Source organism: Taudactylus pleione, unplaced genomic scaffold (assembly GCF_031769625.1).
Source record: "Taudactylus pleione unplaced genomic scaffold, aTauple2 ptg000253l, whole genome shotgun sequence".
Classification (NCBI taxonomy): Eukaryota; Metazoa; Chordata; class Amphibia; order Anura; family Myobatrachidae; genus Taudactylus; species Taudactylus pleione.
This window is the reverse complement of record NW_028284655.1, coordinates 5,756,375-5,782,053: the sequence shown is the minus strand read 5'-3', so window position 1 is coordinate 5,782,053 and position 25,679 is coordinate 5,756,375. Positions and strand designations below refer to the sequence as shown.

Here is a 25,679-nt window from a genome sequence, read left to right as displayed (position 1 = left end):
CAGTGACACGTGGAGGGCCTGGAATGACACCAGTGGGTGTTGGATAGTATTATGTGAATGTTTTTTTTTGTTTAGTGAATATGGCTTTATCAGTGTATTTTATGTGGATGTGGCTTGTTTCAGTGCATCTTATGTGGACCTGTTTTTAAAAAAAAAAAAATTTTTTTTATATTCTGGCTTTTTCTTTCCCATTTATAGTTACCTCTATGGTGATTGTGTGCATGCGCTTTTACATGCTCCTACAAACATCATACCAGGGGCGTGACATAGCTGACCACGGCCCTTTTTGCACGTGCGCCTTCGGCGCGCGTATGATCTCGGCTCTTTGACATACATACAGATGTTTTGGGGCTTTTTGCATCTGACTGGTTGGCCACACCTGCTCTAGTCTATGGGAACTAAGCAGTCCTTAGCTTTAACTGCTCCCAGCATTAGCATCTGAGTTTCCTCCACCCGCCGTACTTGATAATTCACAGGTTCTACAGCCTCTATCACTTCATAAGGGCCTTGCCAATGTGCATACAATTTACTCTCTTGGGTGGGCACCAGGACAATCACCTTGCCACTGGATCAGTGGTGTGTATGGTGGTTTGGGTATTTTAACTCTTATTTTGCCGCCCCTGTGCTTCCCTTTAGGCATTGCTTAACCAATGGACGATCCGTTGTAATTGGTTATACAATTGGGCCACAAATTGTACCATATTTGGTTCCCTGGGTCCCTGCTGTAGCCTCCCTTCTTTGAGAATATACAAAATTCCATGGGATTGTCTGCCAAATAGAAGTTCAAGGGACTGAACCCTGTTGATGCTTGGGACACCTCCCGTACTGCAAACATGAGGTAAGTCAACAGGGTATCTCAGTCTTTTCTCATGAGCCATGGCTCACCTAATAATTTGCTTAAGGGTCCTATTGAACTGCTCAACTAATCCTTTGGTTTACGGTTAATAGACCGAGGTCTGTAGCCTCCGTACCCCTAGCAATTTACACAACTCCTTCATTAAGCCCAACATGAAGGGAGTGTCCTGATCCATTAGGATATCTTTTGGGATTCCCAGACAAGTGTACAATAGTAGTAGCTCTTTTGCTATTATACTAGACTTAATATTCCGAAGTGGTATTGCCTCAGGGTATCGCGTCACATAGTCAAGTACTACCAGAACAAACTGATGTGCTCGGGCAGATTTCTCTAATGGGCCCACTAGGTCCATGGCAATCTGCTCGAACGGCACTAGGATCATAGGAAGAGGTACCAGGGGAACTCGATAATCTGGTTTAGGGGCAATCCGCTGACAGACTGCGCAGGCTTAGCAGTATCACTTGACCACCATGTAGATTCCTGGCCAGTAAAACCTCTGGAGCACCCAATTTAGAGTTTTCTCCTCTCCCAAATGCCCCACCCCATAAGATGAGTATGGGCCACCGCTATGATGAAATGGACATGTACTTGTGGCACCAAGAGCTTGCTAACTATTTTCTCCTGAACCACCGCTACCTTATATAGCAGGTATCTTTCTGCTATAAAGTAGGGTTCTCCCTCGGCCGGCAACTCAGCCTTCCACACTCCATTTATTTTCACAACATATCTGTAGGCATTCTCCAATGTACAATCATTTAATTGGTCTCGAGCAAAATCTTGGAGTGACACAGTCTTGGACACAGGAGAAAAAGCAAAGTTTCTGTCTCCTCCCTTCCTTCTATGACCAGGACTTCTTCCTTATGTCTTCTGGAAAGCGATGCTAGTCTAGTAGCAGCCAATGCTTGGTACTCAGGCTCCAAATATTGCTGCTTCCTGATTTCTCCCTTTGGTTCCGGGGTACAAGTAACAGGATTATGTAGGGTCTGGCATCCAGCCAGAGATTCAGTTGCCGGGATGTCCGGACCATTCCAGTCGAATATAATTTCCTGTGTGTGTGTGTGTGTGTATATATATATATATATATATATATATATATATATATGTATACACATATACAAACACGTGTTTGTGAATGTAACAAACTGAGCTGAATTAAAAATAGTATTCATGTATTTCTTACAATGTATTGTTTTTCTCCATCTGTCCTTAGGGGTTTTACGGTCTCATGAGGCAAATAAGAAACCTCTCATTAATTAGCATTCTATCCACATTGTAATTGCACATTAAACAGGTTACCTCAGAGGCTGAATTTGGCATATTGGTCACAAGAGAGAAGAATGTTGACAGTCTGTAGAATAACAACTTTAGTGCGGTTTCATTTTCCACTGGCAGTAAATGATAAATAATAATAATACATGTTTGATGCTACATAATTACTGACAGATTTCTAGAATTTGCCAAGAAATTTCTTTATTTTGGCTCACTATGTATCTGCTTATAGGAAACCTTTGTGGACTTTTCCTGTTATGTGTGAAGAACAGGTTTTATTTTGCAAATATAATTACTATGCTAAATCTAAACATCAGTTAGCCCCACACAAGAGAAGAGTATCTAACACCTCTTCTATAGTGCTTTCAAATTTGATTAGCCAGAATTGAGCCCCATGTGTCACCTCCAGCCTTCTGCCCCTTGTGTCTCTCCAGTCTTCTTCCCCTTGACACTCCAGCCTCTTGGACCTGGTCGCTTCAACCTCCTGCCCCTTGTAACTCCAGCCTCCTGTCTAACCAGCCTCCTCCCCCCTGTCACTACATCCTCCTGTCCATGGGCATATTTAGTGAGGAGGGGGCCCATGTTCACTCACCATCCGGGGCAGTCTACTGCGCATGCGCAGGACACCGTGAAAATGTCACGCCAGCCATAGAACGCTGGTAAAGTGGCCGCTACAGCCATTTTCCAGGCATTCTGTGTAGCACCTGTCTAGCTGACGTGGGACTTTGGAGAGGTAAGTATTAGGAAGTGTGGGAGCAGGGTGTGCGGTGTGGGCACCCCTGGACCCAGGGGCCCGTGTGCCCCGCACACACGGCACCTATTATAGATACGCCTCTGCTCCTATCTTTCCACAGAGGTTCAACCAGACTCATGCCCCATGTCACCTCCTGCCCTGTGTACTCTCCAGTCTCCTGGCCCCTGACACTTCAGCCTCCTGTATATCCAGAGGTTCAACCAGACTCATACCCCATGTCCCCTCCAGCCTTTTGTCCTTTGTGTTGCTCCAGTGTCCATCCCCGTCACTCCAGCCTCCTGTCCCCTGTCACTCCAAGCTACTGCTACATCACTCCAAGCTTCTGTTAGTCCATCCTCCTTCCTCCCATTACTTCAACCCCCTTCCTGGCCCCTTCAACTTACCTTCTTCTTGGACTGACTGCCTGCTCCTCCTTCTCAGCGGTGCAGTGTGAAGAAAAGCAGCAGAAGTGAGCCGCGCATGCACAGGAGCATGACAGAGGATGCATCTCTTTGGAGAGATAGTGGGTCCTAGTGGCCCGGTGGCTGTTGGCTGGCAATAGTCAGAGACGGCATTGGCACTGGCGTGGTGACAGCGGCTGCACCCACAGGCCGCAGTGCCCAGGCTATAGACCTACCAGCACGTCCCCTTGAACTGCCCTTGTATAGGTTGTTACAGTGAAATCTAGTAGTTCCACTGAATATTCAAAACTGGAGGCACTGCTTCTCCATGTAACTTCCCAGTAATTTCAAATGGCAGGAAAAAAGATAGGTGTCTTTATAACCTCTAGCTATGAATTAATTTTTTCAAGAAAACTTTCCCAACTTGTTTACCAATATCCAAAAAGACTTAGCTGCTTAGAGTAGGTTATCATTTTGTGGCTGGGTAGGATCATTGCTGTCAAAATTACTATTTTACCCAAATGCTCTATGGGCCTGGGGTACTGTTACGCTCATGCCATCATACGATCTTGCACGCAGCTGCTCTGCAAATGTCGCAGAGGAATGTATTGAGATGCCCACCTTCGGCTTTACAAATCCAGACATCTGTGTACAAAGACGCAGCATTGGTCACAGAATCTCCGATTACCGGTCTTCTGAGTAACCCTATGGTCACGTAGAATGGCCGCGGGAACAGAGATGCCAGAGACATTATTATTGCGTTCAGAATTGCAGATGCAGGGTGCGACATGCCCCGAAATGGTCGTGACACGCCTGCGTTCTTTGCCGCCATTCCCTCCCACAAACACTCCCTGACTATCAATCACACTGGAAGTAAAAAGTCACTATGAGCGACTCAGACGCATATGCAAATTGCTGATTATCGCCCAACTGCGTAAACACCAGAATAGCGTACAACACTGAGGGGCCTATTCATCAACTGATAAATGGCCCGGTATCCATGCGGAAACGCTAGTTTACGCATTTTTAAGTTACCGGGCCATTCATCATTAGGGGTCCGATAGGACCCATCCGGTATTCAGCAAACTCCGAAAACAAGCGCCATCTTCCGACAGAGCGTGTTCTCGGATCCCCGCTCCTTCCTATGGGAAGAAGTTCCGGGGATGCGAAGAGGGATCCGAGCGGATCCCTCCGCTGCCTCCTCACTCCCTCCCGGCGGCTTTGCACATGAGTAACCCGAGGTCACGCATGCATTGCAGGGACGATGGGGAGTAGGTAAGTAACACAGCTACAGACGTAGCTGCGATACTTTCCACGGGGACAACTGCTTTTCGGAGCAGTTGTCCCCTCACCAGAGCAATGATGGTTTAGCTAGAGAAAAACCTTGCGTCCCTCGCACCCAATTTTGGATTCCTGCGGGTACCCGCAGTATCCAATTAAACAAAAATGTGGCTGCGGGGTTTTCAGCTCTGAAAACCCCATGCTGAGTAAAAATAAAAAAAAAAACCACTTACCTGTCCGGGGGTCTCCGCGGCTCCCGGTGGCCTCCCTTCTATCTTCTCACTGGAGAGGGGGCTGCTGGGAGTCCCGGGGGCTGCTGGGAGGCTCCAGGGGCTAGTGGGAGGGGCAAGGGCTGCTGGGAGATGTAGTTCTCCCAGCGCCCATTATGGGGGGCACACAGACACTGGGGGGGCACACACACCGGGGGTCTCACACACACACACACGCACAACACTCATACACAAAGACATACTCATCCTGCTGCAGAAGACCCGGCTTCCGACGCTGGATGCAGAAGACAGTGCTGCACAAGGTAAGTAAATAAGGACTAATTAAGGTAATTGGAAACTTCCAATTGCTCAATTAGTCCTCGGGGGGGAGCGCCGTGGTACCAGAGCAAGTCCCACTGATTGTTTTTAAAATTATCGATTTTAGAAGAAAAAAAAAAAATCACACTTGCCCTGGAGGTGTGAGAATAAAAAGCTCCCATTGCGCAATGAAAGAAAAAACACGCACCTAATTGAATAGCCAGCGGGAAAAACCTTGCTGGTGCGGGATTTTTGCTTTTCTCGCCCCCAATTGAATATGCCCCTATGCTGTAGCTATTCTATATGCAAAGCCATGATTTTCCATCTTTATGGAGTATTCCTGGTCACACCTGTCCCTCGGCAAAACCAGCATGAACTGGAACCTGAGAGAGACCTGGGTCCTCCCCCAGATGAAGATGCATGGTAAGATCTCCAAAATAATGAATGTACAATCAGCTTTAAACAGTTTTTCCCACATTTAATGGTACTTATAAACATGGTCTCCTTTACTATGTTTAAGCTTGTTGTCCCCATTGTCTATGTTGACCATTTAAAATAAAGAATTAACAAAAAAAACACAGTCGATGATATGAAGTGTTAATCGCCCTTGCAAGCAAAAAGCTGGAGCTTATGTCTTATTTTATTGATATGACAGCCTTCCCATAGCAGTTATGTACAGGAGCTGTATGTACACTCTGCTTTGTTAATATTTAGATGCTCAAACTGGCCACATCAGAGCCTAGACCCCCCTCACTTCAGACTGGCATAAACAAATGGGCATGGTGGAGATAACTGAACTGCAATACACAATATGCTATTGGTTATTCTAACTCCACCCACTTCCTGTCTATGAGAATGACTGCAACTAACACTAGTAAATGATGCCTAATAGAACTTACAGTATTTGGCCTCTGAAATCATTCATAGACTGCTATAGATCACTGACCCCTGCAGACCGTGTGCTTGACTCGAATCTTGCGGAGCTGCAAATGCATCTTATGAAATTGCAACAGATTCTGAGTCATAGACATCTATGGGCCTCATTTACGAACGAGTTTTACCATCAAAACGAGTGATAAATGTCAGTGTGTGTGATAATGCTGCTCCAGCCAATCAGCTCCCAACTGTCAACTGTTAGAAAAAAGACAGTTGGCAGCTGATTGGCTGGAGCACCATTATCATACACAGAGACATTTATCACTCGTTTTGATGGTAAAACTCGTTAGTAAATGTGGGCCTAAGTCTTTTCTCTGAGACAGCTAAATGGGCATTGTTGGGTGGCTGGCAGCCACAGGGCACAGAGAAGTGTTCCATGGGTGCATAGTCAGGGTTACTACCTATTCTGAGTCATGCATATGCAGAGTGCTTTCTAAATTCATTCGCATCTCCCACACCTAGCACGGGGCACAGGTGTAAGGGCCGATGATAGTGGACGGCTGCCCATGTGGATGCAGGAGTGGGGCTATCCAATCACATAGAAGCACACGACTCAGAATATGGGTGTATACTGTATAGTCGCAGTAGCATTCTGTTCGCTGTAGCAATCGCTATCACTTTATCATCACTTAGCATCTCTGATAATACCTCAAATGTGTTATTCATAGATAGATGTATATTCGGGTTTGGTATAACATGATGCTGCTCAGAGGGCTGACACCACAATGTTACCATGGTCTGCATGGTGACAGTCATATTTTAACCTGACTCTAACCCCAATTGCGGCCTAACCCTAACCTTACAGTTTGGACATGTTGGCATTATGGGGTCTATGTACTAAGCCTTGGAGAGAGATCAAGTGGATGGGGATAAAGTACCAACCAATCAGCTTGGGTCACTTTACAGGTTGTGTTTGAAAAATTACAGCTAGGAGCTGATTGGTTGGTCCTTTTTCTCCGTAGGACATAGACTCCTATGTCAGTGTCGACATTGTGACTAGTGTACATACCCTATATTCAGTGTATTCAATAATTTGTTAAGCAAAGCCTTTCCATAAAATGTCACTCCCTCTAGATCAGCTGACGTAAATGCTCTGTTCCATTGACTGAAATGGAAATGATGGGAGTAGAGTAGTAGTAGAGATGAATCAGTCCTTAGGTCTGTTTAGCAGTGCTCTATAAAGTCTTTCACAGATGATGACTAAAAGAAATACACCTGCTCATATCCACTGATATTAGCTGTGTATGTGATCGGCCATCGATAGATCACAGCTGATTCCTCTTCTGTTGTGCTTGAAAAGTGATTTGTATTCCTTCGGGCTGTAAGGTGAAAGGAAAGGAATATATGAATGTATAGATTTTTTTTATTAATATAAGTATGATTCATTCGTCATTAAATAGATACACTATAAAGGCAGAATGTAATAAAGTCCAAGTTCTAAAAATGTGTGAGTTTGCTGCTACAAACATGCAAGTTTGCAGTCGTGGTATGTAATAGAGTGGGGACCATGCAAACTCGCATCCAACCTTCTCGCCCCCGCAAAACACACCATCCAGATGTTGCCCATGGTAAATATACAACTCGCACAATATCATAGGGTGAAACTCGGACAAAACTAGTACAAATAAACTTATATAACGCTAGCGAGTTTAGCCTCAGCAACAACGTGATTAGGAGAAGCCTGCACAGATCAGTGAATGAAAGTGTTAAAAAAAAAGGAAAAAAAACAATGTGGGGTCCTCCACAAAAGCATAACCAGCACAGAGTTCTGTGAGCCGGTCCTGGTTGTGTAAATATGGGGAACAAAATGAGTAGGGGTCCCATATATTATCCACAATGAGTACTGGACTCTAACTAGCAGGAGTTGAAATGCCACAGCAGGGTGACAGACTTGACGGAGTTCCCCTGTCAAAGCATTCACAACCAGACAATTGCTATTAAGGGGGCACATAGTTGGAAAGAGGAGACTCCCCTCCTTCAAGACAGGGTGTCCCCCATGTGTATGCGGGCCTAGATAGGACACAATGCGCCCATCCCTTATCTCCCCTATCTATTGTAAATTATTATTATTTGGGCGATATGGCCTGGTGTTCAACAGACAATAGCTGCTAAGGGGGCCACATCATTTGAAAGTGGGGACTCCCCTATATGTGGGTGACTTCAGATTTACAGGTTTTATTATGGCCATGATAGGGCATGTAGTATCCGTCCACCCATATATGAAAAACGTCTATTTTCCGTAGTGCAGGGTAATATTGTCTGGTGACAATAATAACTAAAAGAGGGCCACATAAATTGAAAGATCGGACTCCCCTCTTTGGAATCTGAGTGCCCACACAGTTGCTGGTGTCATTATCGGGGTTAGTGCCCATCCCCTATATATGAAAAAATGGCATTTTCTGTAGCGCAGAGATACATTGTCCAGTGATCACCAGACGATAACTAGTAGGGGGCCACATCATTTGAAAGACTGGACTCCCCTCGTTCATATATGAATGCCAGGTTGGGGTAGTTCCTCCCCATCCCTGGATCACACTGATCATCAGGCACAATTTTCTATGGGAGTACATTGTTTAAAAGAGGGGACCCCCCTCTTTGAAACAAGGATGCCCCAGTGTTTCTATCTCAAATGGTGGAGGAGACATAGGGACCCCCACTTTTTTCCTTTGCAGTTCAATTACATACAGTAAGTGCATATAAACGCGCCGACGACACTTCCAGGAGCTCCCGGTGTCTGACGGAATGTCCCCACCGGTCAGCCCTTTTCATTTTACATATATACTTTATATACTGATACACTAGATCTAATGGCATTCATCAAGATGGAGCGGTATGGATCATGACATAAACATTAAGGGTACCGGGGAGGGGAAGTATTAAGTGACTAAGGGGGAGATGTATCAAAAGCTTAGACAGAAATAATGTGGAGAGAGATAAAATACCAACCAATCAGATCCTGTCATTTCAAAGACTAGAAAAATTACAGTGGAGCTGATTGGTTAGTTCTTTATCACCAATGGCGTATCTATAATAGGTTCATGATGTGCGGTTCACATAAGCCCACTCCACACCCATATTAGTTATACTTACCTCTCTGCAGTCTCCAGAGGGCTGTACTGCAGTGCTAAGCCAAAAATCACAGGGAAAATCGCGACGGCCATTTTCTCGGTGACTTGCGCATGCACTGTAAAGATGTCCCCGGGAATAAGGCAGGCAACATTTTCCCGGAGACCCACGCATGTGCAGTAGATTCTGGGACCAAGCCAGGGGCGTATCTATAATCTGTGCGGGGAACACGGGCCCCTGGGCCCAGGGGGACCCTGCACCCATAATCTTACTTACCTCTCCGGAGTCCCAAGTCGGTGCGGGGGTTCGGCACTGTAAAACTCCTGGAAAATGGCCGCGGTGGCCACTTTCCCGTCGTTTTCTCATGCGCAGTACAAGGAAAATGGCCGCCGCGGCCATTTTCCCAGTGACCTGTGCAGACACTATAGACTCTGGGCACACTCTAGTGCCCAGAGTCTATAACTCCGGCATTGGCCGCGCATAGCTCAGTGCGCTGCCAGCCGCCGGGTGGAGAGGAGGGGGCCCGTGTCGTATACTGCACACGGGCCCCCTCCTCTCTAGAAATGTCCCTGGACCAAGCCAAAATCTAATGCGCTGCCTGGAGAGGAGGGACCTGCACTGAGTCTACACATGGGCCCTCTCCTCTTTTAAAACACCCCTGTTTATTTTTCTCCAATTCATCACTCTCCAAGCTTTGATAAATCTCCCTCGTAAAGATTAAGGGGAAGGGGGGGGGGGGGGGGGGCAAATAAGCAATTAGTCACATAGAATACTCCTTTCCAAGGTTTGTGATAATGTGTCAGCGCTCCCAACATTTTAGAAAGACTTCCCCTCCCCCCCTCTCACATTTAGCAGATGAGTATTGAAGTTTAAGAATTTGAAAACACCAATCTGTAGAAATCTGACTAATTGTATATGAGAGCGCTTCTGTGTTCTAGGACACGATCATAATAAATTACCATATACAATCTCTCCCCTGCATTCCTAGCACTGGGACCTACTGTACAAATCACTCTATTCTAAGGACCCTACTTCTACAAGAAAGCAGTGTGATTTGGGCAGGTGACAGGTGTGCAGATATGGAATCGGTATGAAATACCGCCGACAGCGCTGGAAATCCCGATCGTGGATAGGTAAGTATTCTCTAACCTAACCCCCCTAACCCTAACCCTCCTAAGGTCTACATCTAGACGCCCGGCATTTCACCCTCACCGGGATATGACAGTCGGGAAGCCGGCTGCCGGTATTAAGGCAGCCGGCTTCCCGATTGCATACCTGCAGATATTGGGCCTGACTCAGAGTTGTACGCTAATGCAAACACATTTGCACATTTTGCACTTAGCCATTATAATATTCTAATGCATCAGCCGGCAAAATTTGAATTTAAATGCCCACCGGTGCCCTCACAGCTGCCCGCAACTGCATACACAAACACAGCGTTAACGCAGATCCTCAAAACATCGACACCTCGAGTGAGTCTATGGTTACTCAGAATGGCCGTGGTAACGGAGACGCTGGAGCTTTGTCTCTGCATGCACAATCGCAGACGCTAGCTGGTACACGCCCAGGAAACAGCCCCAACATGCCCGCGTTTTGGCGGAACCACCCGCAAAATGGTCTCTTTCTGTCAATCAATTGCGAGTTATTCCTTACAGCAGGCACAATCGCAATTCATCCGCTGTGACGCATGCGCAGACCACCGATAATCGCTCAACCGTGAAAATCGGCACAGCGTCCAACTCTCAATCAGGCCCATAGCTGCAAATGCACAACATCTGGAACTGTCTTATATCCAGAAAAAACAGTTGTTAGTGTTTGGTTGGTAACATTCCAGAAAATTACCTTCATTTACGAAGAAGTTTGCGATATACTGTGATATCCAGATTGCATTGACAGAGTGTGGATAAGATAAGTCACTACGCCACTGGAACCGATTCACTTCCGGATGCCATTGCACTCCATAGATTGGATAATCCCGAGCTATGAAAACAGGACAAGTCATCATCAATTGTAATTACTGCACGATAATTCATAATGAAGGAGGGATCTTGGCATAGGCAGTTAAATCTGTTTGTTCGAGGTTTCAGTGGGTCACGGTTAGATATTTTCTATTACTAGGAGATATGGCACTGGCAAAAAATTCTGTGTCATTCCTATACTCCTTACTGCTACTCAGCTTACATGTTGCCCAGCAAGGGGACAAGAGATGGAGACAAGCAGAACAGATATCAATGGGTGGGTTAGCCTGTGTTCTCCACAGATATGTCCTTTTGCTCAAGTTATAGCAAATAGCACCAGGTCTAGGCGGCTCGGCCACGTTGCGCATCTTTCTTGCTCAAAACAAGCATCTTATTCACTTAAATAAAATAACGAAGCAACACAATGACACTTTGATGTGACATTTGTACATCTGTGTGAGTCTGGATCTGTGTAATAGATGCTCTGACGCAGCGGCCGCAGCTTTTTTTCATGCCAAGTTCATTTATCTGCAATTTTTTACATTTTTTAAAACGAATTCTTGTGTGGTTAAAGTTGCAGCCCAACGTCTCTAGTGCACTGCCACGTCTCTAATACACTGCCACGTCTCTAGTGTACTGCCACGTCTCTAGTGCACTGCCGCCTCTCTAGTACACTGCCGCCTCTCTAGTACACTGCCGCCTCTCTAGTACACTGCCGCCTCTCTAGTACACTGCCGCCTCTCTAGTACACTGCCGCCTCTCTAGTACACTGCCGCCTCTCTAGTACACTGCCAGTGGTGTTGCGCTACATCTGCAATGCGCAAAATTTTAAATAAAATATGGTCCACTACTACTCTTAGGGTGTCTCAGTTGCGTGTCTGGCGCTGTATGGCATATAGACACATCTCCTACCAATGTCCATTATAATTGTCAAGATGATGGCCACTTTACAAATCTGGTATGCCAACATTCCATGACATACAGTACTGCCAAGATGGACCAACTGCCCTCATTAAGTATGGCATTCATCTAAAGAGAACAAGTACACCTGCTAAAGAAAAGGAACTTTATATTTGCATCATGATCCAGCAGGAGATACAAGGGGACTAGGTACAGCATCCCTTTCTAGGACCTTGAACAGGGTGCTGAGCATATTAAAAATAAAGGTTACAGTAAGTATGCCTGGCATTCCCTCTTGCTCAGTAATGTACTGTCTGCTGTGTATTATGTCTCCTATTAATGTATTCTGATATGTGATGTTTATCATGTTCTTCAGTGTTGCCTCGTGGGTTCTGTAGGTTCCACTAGTTTCTCCAACAGGTCCCCTAAGAGAGCTATGTTACCTGGGTTTGTTAGGGCAGCTAGTCTCCTAGAAGGCATCAGGGGAAGCTGTGCAGGCTTTTAACTAAAAACTTTGTGGAGCTTAGTCCACTAGCATTCCCCCATATTGTGCCAGAAGGGTCAGTGAATAGTCGACACCACTTTAATCAAAAAATATACTTATGGGTTAATTCTGGTATGCCATACTGACAAATTGTTATACTTTGCTCTCTTCTCCAGTTAGACTCCTTGGTGCTAATCCCTGTCAGGTGCTTGCTGCAACTCAAATTTGGGTGGAGGCTCAGTGACCACCCTCAATTATGCAGGTGCCCAATCGAGGAATCACTATCTAAGCTCAGCCTCCCCGAAGCCACACCACAATGGGAACTGGACAAGGCTTTAAAGATAGAGTCCATCCATCTGAATTGGTGCTATGTTTTACAAGGAGGAGGGGGGTGTAGGTTAAGCCGGGACAGTGGCAGAAAAGAGGACAGAGAAACACAGGAGTTGGAATGAAGATGGGAAAGAGGGCCTGATTCAGAGCCACTCGCTCTGACAGAGCACTCACTCTGAATCAGGGCTGGGCTTTTTTTTTTTTTTTGGGATCGGCCTCTTGGCTGCTCGCATAGCTGTGGGTGACCACCCACAGCTATTGCGAGTGGCCATGATGATGGTCGCGATGGTCAAGACCATCGCGACCGTCGGGCTTGCGACGAGACCCTTGTGGTACAGTCTCGTGGCCGCAAGCCCCAGAGAGATTTCAGCTCTAACAGAGCTGGAATCTCTCCACTGACATCACTCGTGATGTCAGTCGGGCCGCCCCCAAATGGCAGGCGTTCTCATGGGAATGCCCCCATTTGGGCAGCCACTCCCCCAGCCCGCCCACCAAAGGGGGCGAGCTGTCACTCAACATCGACAGCTCGCCCCCTTTGGTGCGAGACCCGGAGCAACGGATTGCCCGTCTCTAGCCGGGTCTCGCGCATGCGCACGACGGAGCCAGCTCCGTCGTGCGCATGCGCTGTGGGCCACCATCGACCTGGTTGCGAGCGCTCAGCGCTTGCGACCGGGTCTGAATCAGGCCCTGAGGGTGGAGTGGTATAGGGACTGAGGCAGGATAGAGGATGAGGAGTGGAGAATGGAGGTGGGAATGGGGACTTAGAGTAGACAGATGAGGAGAAATCAATTATATTTCCATTGTCCTAACTCTTAGGGGTAAAACATAACCCTGTGTGTGTCCGATTATGCTGAATGGAGAATAATATTGATATAAACATTCAAAACAGGGATGGATTTTTTTCGCTGTATCATCCCTTATTGAAACGATATGTATTAAGCACCTAGCCACCCCCTCTGGTACTGAGAACGTCAGCTCACCCTCCATGGTAGATATAAACTCCACACCATTTTTATCTCGGTTTGTGGACAGGATCCGGTAAAACGTAGACAGCTTCTTGTTGGCTTGGAAGGCCTGATAAATAAAACAAATAATAGACACAGAAGACAGGGAAAATAAGGATATATCCATGTGACCTACAGGTATGATAATAGATAGAATGACGGGAACTGTGCTGGAATTTCCTCACCTCAGGGGTAATACCAAAGTGATGAAAATTTGCAGTTATGTTCTCACGTGTGACTGCGTGCAGTAACTCTATGGGTGCATGGCGGAACATTCTGCTGGCAGCGACATCTGTGCCACAAGGAGACAGATGGTACAAGCAGCCCAAGTTAGTGCTTAGTCGGTGACCAGTTTTGCTTCACAATTAATTTGCATGTTGGATTTGGCTACTGCTCTATAGGTAGAAGTATGAGATTAAACCTTAATAAACTCTGGAGTGAACTATACACATGACTGATGCAGACCTGATTATTTATATCACATTTTAAACCCCACACATCTTATACTTTGCATTTGCAATAACTGAAGTTGCATGCACAGTGGCTGTACATATCTGCTGTCGCATTGCATGAGGATGTCCTCCTGTATTCAGACTCGGCAGCATCTATGTGGCTGCACTGCCCCTATCCTCGGTGCAGCAGATTCATCGGACATCAGCTGGATCTGGACGTACGCATACCAATTCATAGCCGCAATTCCATCTACACGCCCAAGGCTCACTTATGTGATCACCTGGTTGCTGCCATTTACACCCATTTAGCTATAAGTGGAGATGAGGCTGACTTCCGTGTGACTCTGAATAGCCAACAGATTAGCAGAGATAACAGGGTCAGGTCAGTAGGTGATACTATATTTCTACGTGATAGTAAAAATGAATAAAATGTTTAGTTGGAAAGTTGCCAGTAGCAATTGTCTATAATAGAAATTGTGACTTGTTATACAATGAAAATCAGAAGTTACGGTGGTGATAGAACATTTTCTCTCATCAAAAGTGTTACAGCCTTCCATGGGAAAGTCTATATAACGAGTAATGTAGTGGTACTTGCACCATTCAGAACAAGATGAAATGTTTAAAAAATGTTTTATTCTCTATAAAGCATTATATAAATGTTAAATGACATATATATTTATTTTTATTTTGTTTGATTTTTTTTTTTTTTAAATGTAATTATTTTATTAGTGGACTGAGGGCCTGATTCAGAGCCGGACGCTATTTGCGGATGCTCGTTCAGAAAAAGGGGCTGGCTATTAAATTGAGCGCTCGCTCTTTGCGGTCTGTTGATGCCTCTATGTCTGAGCAAGCGAACAAAACATGTGCTCGCTATTTTGTAAAGACGCCTCTTGGCCGCTCGCATCATACGTCATCTCCGCTATTTATTAGATTAATCGAGTACATCGAAAAGGCGTATAAACTGCTCGCTATTCTTGTGGTAGCATTTTCCTACCGCAATCATGCGAGCAGTTCAGACTAAAAGACAACCAAGTGACGTGGTCGATGACGCTGCTTTGTTAATTATGCACACCCTTAAAACGCCCATTTTGACCATTTGGCACGCCTGCGTTCGGATCTCCACTCCCCGTTTTCAAGCACCTTCCCCTGTTACCACCCACAAACGCCTCATCCTGTCACTCAAATTAGCAGGCATTCGCTATTTTGCAAGCACACGATTTCCGACTGCACTGACTGGTTGGCGCATGCGCATTACAACCCATACGCATGCGCAGATGTGCGAACATTGCTCGGAGCGAACGAGCGGCCCTTTACGAGCGGCTCTGAATCAGACCCTGAGGGCCTAATTCAGACCCACTCGCGAGCGCTAAGCGCTCGCAAGCGGGTCGATGTTGGCCCAGTGCGCATGCGCACGACGGACCTGGCTCCATCGTGCGCATGTGCGAGACCCGGATAGTCGGTATGGGTCTCGCTACAAAGGGGGCGTGCTGTCGATGGTGAGTGACAGCACGCCCCCTTTGGTGGGCGTGCCGGGGGCTTGGCTGGCCAGATGGAGGGGTTCCCATGGGAACGCCTACCATCTGGGGCCGGCCCCACTGACATCACAAGTGATGTCAGTGGGAGTGCTTTTGGCTCTGATAGAGCCAAAAGCACTCCAGGGCTTGCGACAACGAGACCCTACCACAAAGGTCTCATTGCAAGCCCGATGGTCGCGATGGTCTTGACCATCGCGACCATCTTCCTGGCTGCTCGCTATAGCTGTGGGTGGTCACCCACAGCAATACGAGCGGCCAGGACGACGCTCTAAAATTAGGAAGGACGGCCCTGATTCAGAGCGAGCGCTCTGTCAGAGCGTCCGGCTCTGAATCAGGGCCTGAGTCTGACAAAAAGTCTGGGAAAGAGAGAGGCATGGTATATTGAAAGACCACTAAGGAGTGGGGCGGTGTGTGTGTGTGTGGTGGTGGCAAGTACAAGGAACGCAGAGTTGCTGGGGAAATGTAACCATGTCCCCTTTGCATGTTCTGCTGTACATACTAGGCTTGATTCAGAGATGTACGTTCCGAGGATGAATGCACATCTCCGATGTTGAAGGGTCTGTGCAGGACCCTTTCTGCGCATGTGCAGAATGGATCCTGCGATCTCGCTCGCAGATCCTGCAAACCGCAGCATGATTGACATGCTGCAGCGTTTGGGGGGCTAAGCGGGGTGTGCCTGGGCGTTGTTCCCTGAAACAGAGACGCGTCACCTCTGTTTTCCGAGTGGGTTAAGGCCAGGGTCTGCATCAGTGAACACTAGGGATGGCCATCGGTGGTCACCATCGATTGTGCCATCGGTAATAACCATCAATGGTACAATAACCCTCTATGGTGAACCATCGATGGTTTGCACCGCTCGATGGCCACCGCTGCCAGGTGCCTGGCAAGCCGCGGGCTAATAAAAAAACGGGGGACGAGGCTCAAAAACAGGGGTGGTGCTGGGATCATCTCTGTGTCGGAAACACAAAATACTGGGATCCACTTTGCCATCAATGGCAGGAAAGCATTGGCTCTCGATGGCGAAACCATTGACCATTTGTGATAAACCATTGATATTTGGTGGCTGGCCATCCCTAGCCTCCTGAGTGACCAGGCACCAGCCAAGCTGCGGGAGGCTTCAGCTCCCACAGCCTGACCAAAAGAGCAACGGTCGCAGTACAGGGATCGCAAATGCAGCAACGAGGTGTCTGACACCTCCTTCTACATTTGCATGTGAGATGGACAGATTTGCACAGTTGCTTGTTTGCGGCTGTGTAAATCCACCCGTCTCTGAATCAGGCCCACTGTATTCAAAAAGCAACTGACGAGGTATAGCCATGCCCCTTTAGTCATTCAATTCTTGAAGCATTATTATTTTAAAATGTTAGGGCAAGGGGTATCTTGTTGGCTAGGGGTGCTGCCTATAATTTGGATAACTCCATGTATCCAGAAAGCAGGATTGTCTCTATACCAGATCAGCAAAAATAAACAACTGTGCCCGATGATATAAATGTGTCAGTAAATTAACACAATAAAGAAAAGTTGCACACTAGTGTATACAACAGAAAAAAAGTTTTTTGGCAGCTTTCCATTGTAAAATAGTTGTGTAACCGAGTAGAGCAGAACTAATCTGCTGCAATGCGCATATTACCGTCAGAGAGGGTGAGAGGCAGAGATATGTTGTTAGCAGACGTCAGATTTAGTAAATCCTCCCCAGATGTCAGGGCTGTGAGGACCTGGAAACCCATACACGTCCCCCAGACAGGGAAATAAACACCGTTGGAGTTGGCCTGGGAATGGTTTTAAGGAAATAAACACAGCAAATGGTAAAGAGAAAACAAAATAAAATAATAAGGAAAATTAATCAAATAAGGCTTCCAAGTCTAGGCAATTCCAAGTACGATGGGAAATACATGATGGGGTAACAATTAGTAGGACCACATAGTCCAGCACTCTTTCCCCTGACTCCTCACCTGGATAGCTAGTTTATAAAATATTCCAGCTGTCCGAGAAAAGCTGGATGTCAGGAGATTAACTGCTCCACCGGGTAACAGGACTCTATGGAAGACAGAATTGCACATATATAACACAATTCCTGCTTCGTATGAAGCACTCTATGGAGAGGGCACCCTGCTAATGTGATTGCAGTGTTACATTTTTTGAGGTTGTGCATTGAAAGTGGATTTTCTTGTAGTCCTCAATCAGGACCCTAGATCAGATGTTCTGAAACTCGGTCCTCTGGACCCCACACAGGTCACGTTTTCCAGGTCACCAGCAGATGCACAGGTGTATTCATTACTCACCAACACATTTTAAAAGATCCACCGATGGAGCTAATTATTTCACTTGTGATTCTGTAAAGAGACCTGGAAAACATGCACTGTTTGGGGTCCTGAGGACAGAGTTTGAGAACCTGTGCCCTAGATTGAAGAATCTACACCAGTTTCGGAAACCAATCCAATAAGGGGCTCTAACAAGTATGACTAAATGTAAGCATCAGAAGTGTCATTATTTTCGCTCAGATCAACAAACATTTTCTGCAGAAACAACTCTAAATTTTAGTATGTATTTATAATACAGAATGTGAGTGCTACTAATGCTGTAGGATATTAAGTGTCACTAATACCCCTTTTCCATTGGCGCAATAATCCGGTTATTGTCGGACCTACCCGGATCGCAGCTCAGTGGAAAAGGGTCCCTTGAGTGACCCGGGAATCCAACCCTGGTAGTGACCAGGGTTGAACCCGGTAAGGACCTGGGTAATAGTCCAGTGTAAAACGGCATGACCCGGGTCATTCCTCAGAACAGTGGATTGGCTCGCATCAGTAGCGCTCGGAGATGACATAATCTCTAAGCGTTTACTGTAACGCCGGAAGACCCAGGTCTTGTGTGAACGGCTGGACCCAGGAAATAACCTGGGTCCAGCCACCAGGTTAAAAGTAGTAAAGCCCAGCTCTGACCCATGCATACTCCCTGCGCAGTGTCCTGGGTTGGAGCCAGGTTTTTGGTGAAAAAGGGGTATAAGTAAAGTGGTGCAGCAGTCCAGGACCAAGGCCCCGATTCAGAGCCAGACGCTCTTTCAGAGCGCACGCTCTGAATCAGGGCGGCATTTTTTTTTTTTTGACCCGGCCTTCAGGCCACTCGCTAAGCTGTGAGTGACCACCCACAGCTTTAGCAAGTGGCCAGGTGATGGTCGCGATGGTCCCGACCATCGGGGCTTGCAAAGAGACCCTTGTGATAGGGTCTCGTCTGCCGCAAGCCCCAGTGAGCTGCCGGCTCTAATAGAGCCGGAAGCTCACCACTGACATCACTCGTGATGTCAGTGGGGCCGCTCCCAAACGGCAGGCATTCCTTTGGGAACGCCTCCGTTTGGCAAGCCACCCCCCCGACCCGCCTACAAAACGGGGCGAGCTGTCGATCAACATCGACAGCCGCCCCGTTTTGCTGCGAGCCCCGGAGTTAGTGATTTCTCGCTCACTCCAGGGCTCACGCGTGCGCACTGTCCGGCCATCGACCCGCTTGCGAGCGGGTCTGAATCAGGCCCCAAGTCTCACTCATCCTTAGCAACCAAACTAATAGTTATGGTAATAAATAATTACATACAAGTCCTCAGTAAGGGATAACTGGAAACAATTAAGGTTTATCTTTGAACTACAGAGACATTTCAAAGGTTAAATTACGAGGTTGTTTATTAATTTACATCTACAGTGGCATTAAGCAAAACAAAAAACCATGATAAAAAAAATAGCTGCTGCATGGATGTACTGTATATTATAATACATAGTTTAGAATGCAATAGCCTACAACTAAGTTGCTAGGTTGTACTTCATAGACCTCAGCTCAGAACTCACCCATTGATGGAATGGAACAGATGCAGATATTCTTCTTCAGTCAAATTTAAACTGAAATAGAAGAATTATACAGTCCTGTAAGGATATACTGTAAATAATGTGCAACTGTAAACTAATAAACATCCTCATAATAATAGTTTTATAGCTGCTTTATCTAAGTGCGCGGTGTACAGTCTTGCCCACCCCACTTTCCTTTTCTGCTCAGTGCCGATAGGGGGAACCAGAGGCTTCAGGACAAGAAGCAGAACAGGGGGAGATAATAAATACATAGCCGGAGCTTTCACCTCTCTGCAATTGGCTTATACTTGTTGCTAACGGCACCATCTTTCCAGTGATGCCTTCAAAACAAAAGCACATGTGCAGAGTTCAACCATCTTTTTGGAAATATAGGACGGGATGCATGAAGCATCGCATTTTGAATGTGATCCATCCTGCCACTCATCAGAAGCATAACAGTGCATACTAACGCCACATCTAAAGATGGCATTGTCCACCGTATCCAAGCCCCGGAATGTATCGCAATCCAGAGCTTGGTGTATAAGCGACTAAACCTACGAAAATTGCATTTTTGGAGGTTAGACCGCAAAATATACTTTGCTGCATCCGCCCATAGCCTGGAAAGATAGCTACACCATCAGCAGGTGTAGAGGGAGGCCGCGGCACGGGCACAGTGGTAGATCTTTCCTGAGTGCAGGATGTGGAGTGCGAGGGCCCCCTAGACCCATATAGACACCCTACACCCATTTCTGCCACTGGGAAGAAGATTAAAAAAAAATTAAGAAGGATTAGAGTCCCATAAGGAGATGGACCTTAAGGGAATGTTTGAAGGATGCAAAAAACAAGAGATATGGTAAGAACTTACCTTTGTTATCTCTGTTTCTACGAAGTCCATAGGGTCCACAGGGTTGACCTTGGGGTATAGGTTGGGAACCAAATCCGGGCACCACGCAGTTAAAGCTTTTAGCTCCCAGGATGCACTGGGTCCACTCTCCCTATAACCCCACCCCCAAGCCAGAGGCACCTCAGTTTGTAAGTAGCCAAAGGCCGGAGGAGGAGAGAAAAAGAGAGAGAAAACTGGAACACTCAATAACCATACTCACAGAAATGGGAGACGGAAAACCGGTGACCAGCCACACAGCCCATATGAAGCCAGGTGCGTCAGGGCGGGCGCCCTGTGGACCCTATGGACTTCGTAGAAACAGAGATAACAAAGGTAAGTTCTTACCATATCTCTTGTTTTCTACTTCAGGGTCCATAGGGGGTCCACAGGGTTGACCTTGGGGATGTCCCAAAGCAGTTCAACCAAGGGTGGGGACGCTCCTGTGCTGAGAGGAGAATCCGTCGCCAAAAAGGAAGCATCCTGAGAGGCAAAGGAAACCAATGCCTAGAACCTTAAAAAGGTGTGGACAGAAGACCACGTGGCCACCTAGTAAGGCAAAACAGCCGAGGCGCCACAGCGAGCCGCACACGAGGGTCACATGGCCCGAGAAAAAACAAGCATCAACAACAGGAAGGCCTACCCATGGGTAGGCCCCTGAGGAAGACCTACGAGGCCATCCAGCCAACATTTGGTTATAGGCCGGCCATCCTTTCCTGTGAAAACCAGAAATCTCAGACCACCAATAAGGAGTCCGATTTCCGTAAGGAACCTGAACGGATCACATAAATCCAAAGAGGCCAGACCACAGTCAATGAGGCCACACCAGCCGAGAGGACTGGGGACAGAATGGCCGTACCATAAGTTCCAGAATAATATGGAACCTGAAAACCACTAAGAAGAAACAGGGCGAGAGCAACTCACACCCTGACATGATGCCCTCCAGAAGAGGGAGCCACATGAGAACGCTCCCAATTCAGACACTCTCCTGGTTGATATAAACACCCTGAGAGAAAGAGAGAGCCTAAGCAATAGACCATGTAATGGCTATCACAACCAGCGGTTCCATTGACTGTCCCCGGAGGTAACGAAGAACCACTACTTACTCCCAAGGAGTCCCTAGGGAGGACAAATGGAGGCATAATCAAGAAAACACTCCAAAGGATGAACTGGATACCAGAGTGGAGCAATTCCATATCTTAACCATACTGACAGTGTAGAGATCCGCACTGTCAGGAAGACCAGGCCAAGTGTGAAACCCAAGCCAGCCGGAAGGAATGCCAGAATATCTGGAAATCCTGGACACCGGAGGATTGTATCGACAGGTACAATACCATAAGATTTATGGCTGCCACAGTTTGTGGTAGGTCCCAGCAAAAGCTGATCCATGTGCTCTAATCATTCCAACGATGACAAAGCCAGGGAAGCTGTAAGACCACTGTAAGGACACAGTCAAAGACAAACGACCCAGGTCCAAGGCAAAACCAAGGACCCTGAGACAACAGGTCCGGGCAGTGAAGCATCAGGGATGGAGTATCGATGTAGAGACTCCGAAGATCCAAGTACCCCTGACATCTGGGGCAATCAGGAGCCACCAGCAGGAAAGCATCTCCGTCTCGATTGAAAACACTTCCAAAGACCTCGAGGAAGAAGGGAGACCGGAGAACACAGGTACACAAAGTGGAAGGACCACTTCACCGACAAAGAGTCGCTGAAGGTTGCTTCAGAATCCCCAGAGCTGGACTGTAACACCATAGTGTGATAAAGTCAGAAGGCCATGAGGGTCACCTCAGGGGGGCCCCCCCTGCTCACCAGGAGATGAAACCTCTCTTGGGGAAGAGACTAGTCCCCGGGATGCACGTCGTGACGGCTGAGGACTCCCGCCTCCCAATGGAGAGCTCCTGAAATGAACGCTGCCGAGATGGTCGGGAGGAGACCCTCGGACTATGTCCGAATATGTGACATACCTGTCATTGCCACCCAACGAACAGTGTTGCTAAAAAGGAAGCCACTGTCCTGACCCTGTCGGACTGAACCTTTTCAGGTTCACCGGGAAACAAGAGTTATGCCAGAGTAAGTTAATTGACAGGGTGGAATCGACAGACATCCAACTGCACTGAAAAGGATTCGATCCAGACACTGTCCATAGCAAAGAAAACCCTGGACGAGATGGCCATAGCCACCCGGACAGGGACCGACTTGCCTCCGGAGAGAGCATCATCGTTTGAACAGTTATCCGACAGAAAAAACTCGTTCCATCTGGAGATGAGCCAATTATGGAAAGGCCTGGAATGGAACTGAGCCCATTCCACCATGCATCCCAGAGTGTAAAGACATCTGTCGACTGCGCAGACAACCATGTACTCCTAATGGAAGAGTGGAGATTCCGTCTTACGCCAGAAGAATTCTCAGATTCTGAGAATCCAGCAGGGATCCTAGATGAAGAATACCCAGAGAGGGATGCAGGGAGGACTTTTTCCCCGTTGATTAACAGTCTGCACCCTGAAGAAGCCACAGTCATCCTGACCTGGCCGTAAAGTACCCCGGTGATCCCGCTAAGAGCAGGAGGCCGTCCAGGTACAGGAGCATTGGGATATACTGAACAGAAGAACTGTCAGAAATCCAAAACGCTGGTAAACCCCTGTGGGGCTGAGGACAGTCCCAACAGGCAGAGCCCGAAAAATTGTAAGTGTTGCTGTGATACAGCAAACCTCAGCCCATGCTGAGGAAAGGTCTCTGTAAGTACCCGTAGGCACGCGTCCTGTATATCCAGTGATACCATAAAGTCCCCAGGTTCCAAACATCGTATGATGGAGCATAGGGATTTCCTCCTGAGCCCAGGTAGCTTTAGGAACTGGTTCAGGGAATTGAGACAGAGAATAGGCCAAAGAGGACCATTCAGCCACCGCACCAGAAAGAAAGCAGAACAACCAGTCCCTCACTGAGATAGTGGGGATGGCCTAATTAGCTCCGCTTACCGCAACAACTGCATAGCTTTCTGGATCTGTAAGGCCCTTGTAAAGAGGCCGCCTGAGCAAAGAGGGCGTACCCTCCTACCCACGTAGCCGCGGCAACTTGACACTAGTACCGGGCGAACTGAGAAAATCGGTATCTCCCAGTTGTAGGCCTGTCCCGTCAGGCTGAAGAGATATCCGTAGGTTCAGAAGCAGGATCGGCTGGCAGTCCAGGCCTGCTCGGTACTGGATATGTCGGCCCTTGTAGATGCCGACAGTCTACGAAGAAACAGACCTTTAGGCTGACCCAGAGGACAAAAAAGACTTAACAGACTTAGTCTGAGGCCTTGTAGTGGGCATAGCTGAAAGCGGTAAACTTGTCGTTAGTAATACTGCCAATGTTACTACAATCTTGTCAAGGTCAGGACCAAACAATATCAACCCTAAAGATGGTATCTGCACCTCTGCATTCCCAGAGCGCAGCCATAGGGTATTACGGAGGATACAGTCGCAGCCGGAACTCTGAAAGTTAGGAGACTGGTATCCAATATAGGCATTTCCACCTATGACAACTGCATATATTACGTGAGCGACCAAATACATTTGAACCCCCGACGTGTTGGAGGGGAAAAAACGTTACAAATGCATCAACCCAATATGCAATAGTATTAACCAACCATGCTATAGCCATGGTAGGATGGGTAACAACTCCTGAAAGCAAGTATACTGATTTCAGGCAGAGTTACCACCTACGGATCCAAAGAATCCGACCATGCAGGAATGGGAGGCGTAGTAACGTCTGTAATCAGACGAGTAACACGCCCATCCACCCCAGGAGGGGCTCGTGATGACCCTCAGGGAATTTGGGACAGGAGGCCAAACACTGTTGTAACACCTCCTATCTGGCAACAGCCAGAGTCCCGCTATGCGATCCACCCGCTAGTCAGCAACAGGGAACCCGAAGGCACGCAATACTGAGGGTGTATGATACAGGTGCAGGTCAACATTCACTCTAACCAGAATGGACCTGCTACCAGCCCTAAAGCAGGGATAATAATACCTGAAATAGGCTTCCCCCCGTGTAAGAGGGAAAGAGCCCCAAACAGTATCCAGTTCACGGCAGAGCCAACTGGGAAGTAACCACAGGGCGTCAACCACGCCAATTAGCGTTTCGTAGAAAACGACATCCACCCAGGGTGGCTGTTGTGGTAATCCCTGCAAGGGGAATGACAGACTATTGTGGCACCAGGGGGAATTCATATACTGCGAAAAACCCCTGCAGGGAGCGGTAGTCTGTGTCACAGGGGAAGAGTGCAAGAAGCTGCGAGATACCCTGAGATGAAAAGGGCAGTATGGTGAAGTAACCCCAAGTGAGGTACAACAATGGGGCCCGCCCGGCGATCCGCAATTGAGAGGATCCCGAGAAAACAAACCGCCCAAGGGGGTCGTGAAAGAGGCCAGCACCAGATGACGCCACATACAGAGCCCTTTATGAGTCAAATCCTCCGCACTAACACCTGCAGCACATGACTTGCAGGATAGTAAAAATGGGTGCAGTATAACGCTCTATCTCCTGGTCAGACATATCTGACCAATCTTGGTGGAAATATTAAGCAGCGCTATACTGGTCCTGACTGATGCCAAAAATTAGCTGCAGGGACCCATTTTCAGCGTATGCAACACACAGTTCCATCTAAAATATGGCAACGTGCAGCACGCAACAGTATGTGACAAACCACACAAATATTAACAAGTATATAAATGTGAGGTCTCAGAACCACCCTAAGTACAGCTGTATTAGGGCAGATAAAGAAAAGGGATAGATATACACTGACAGGTGAGAGAATAAAGTACAGACAGTCAGCACTAGCATAAGTCACATACAATGCAGATATATACATATATACATAAACATGTCATATAATATACTGCACTATTACACTGCATTCAACTGCCCAGATTCAGTGTCTGGGAAGGCTACAGCGCTGTGTACACTGACCTGATGGTGAGGTACGCAGGGGGACTGGACCAACTGCCATCCTGAGAGATTTCTGCTGCACCACAGAGATAAAATGGCCGCTGGAGACCTCAGAGGAAGCGTGGCCCGCGGAGGAAGCAGCTCAGCGACGCCAGACTATGGATACTGAAAGGCGCGCTGAGCTGAGGGGAGGAGCCGCTGTAACAGGGAAGGCTGCCTCCCCTGGCCGGCTATTAACCCCCGGGACGCCGGCTCCCTGCACCGATCGTTAAGTCCCTGGTGGTCTAGTGGACACACGGGGTATGGGG

The 25,679-nt window shown here is 47.4% G+C and overlaps 1 protein-coding gene across 1 annotated transcript in view; it reads right to left on the bottom strand.

Moving 5' to 3' along the window:
- Positions 1 to 6,271: 6,271 nt before the first annotated feature.
- LOC148515138 (gamma-glutamyl hydrolase-like) overlaps positions 6,272 to 25,679 on the bottom strand; it is a 39,547-nt gene continuing 20,139 nt past the window's right edge. Inside the window, exons 4-10 of the mRNA XM_088480396.1 lie at positions 19,563 to 19,613; positions 17,685 to 17,769; positions 17,363 to 17,501; positions 13,931 to 14,037; positions 13,722 to 13,815; positions 10,912 to 11,049; positions 6,272 to 7,322 (exon numbers count right to left, since the gene is read on the bottom strand). Coding sequence (XP_088336522.1) covers positions 7,204 to 7,322; positions 10,912 to 11,049; positions 13,722 to 13,815; positions 13,931 to 14,037; positions 17,363 to 17,501; positions 17,685 to 17,769; positions 19,563 to 19,613 — 733 coding nt within the window. The 3' untranslated portion in view covers positions 6,272 to 7,203. The remainder of the gene's footprint in view (positions 7,323 to 10,911; positions 11,050 to 13,721; positions 13,816 to 13,930; positions 14,038 to 17,362; positions 17,502 to 17,684; positions 17,770 to 19,562; positions 19,614 to 25,679) is intronic.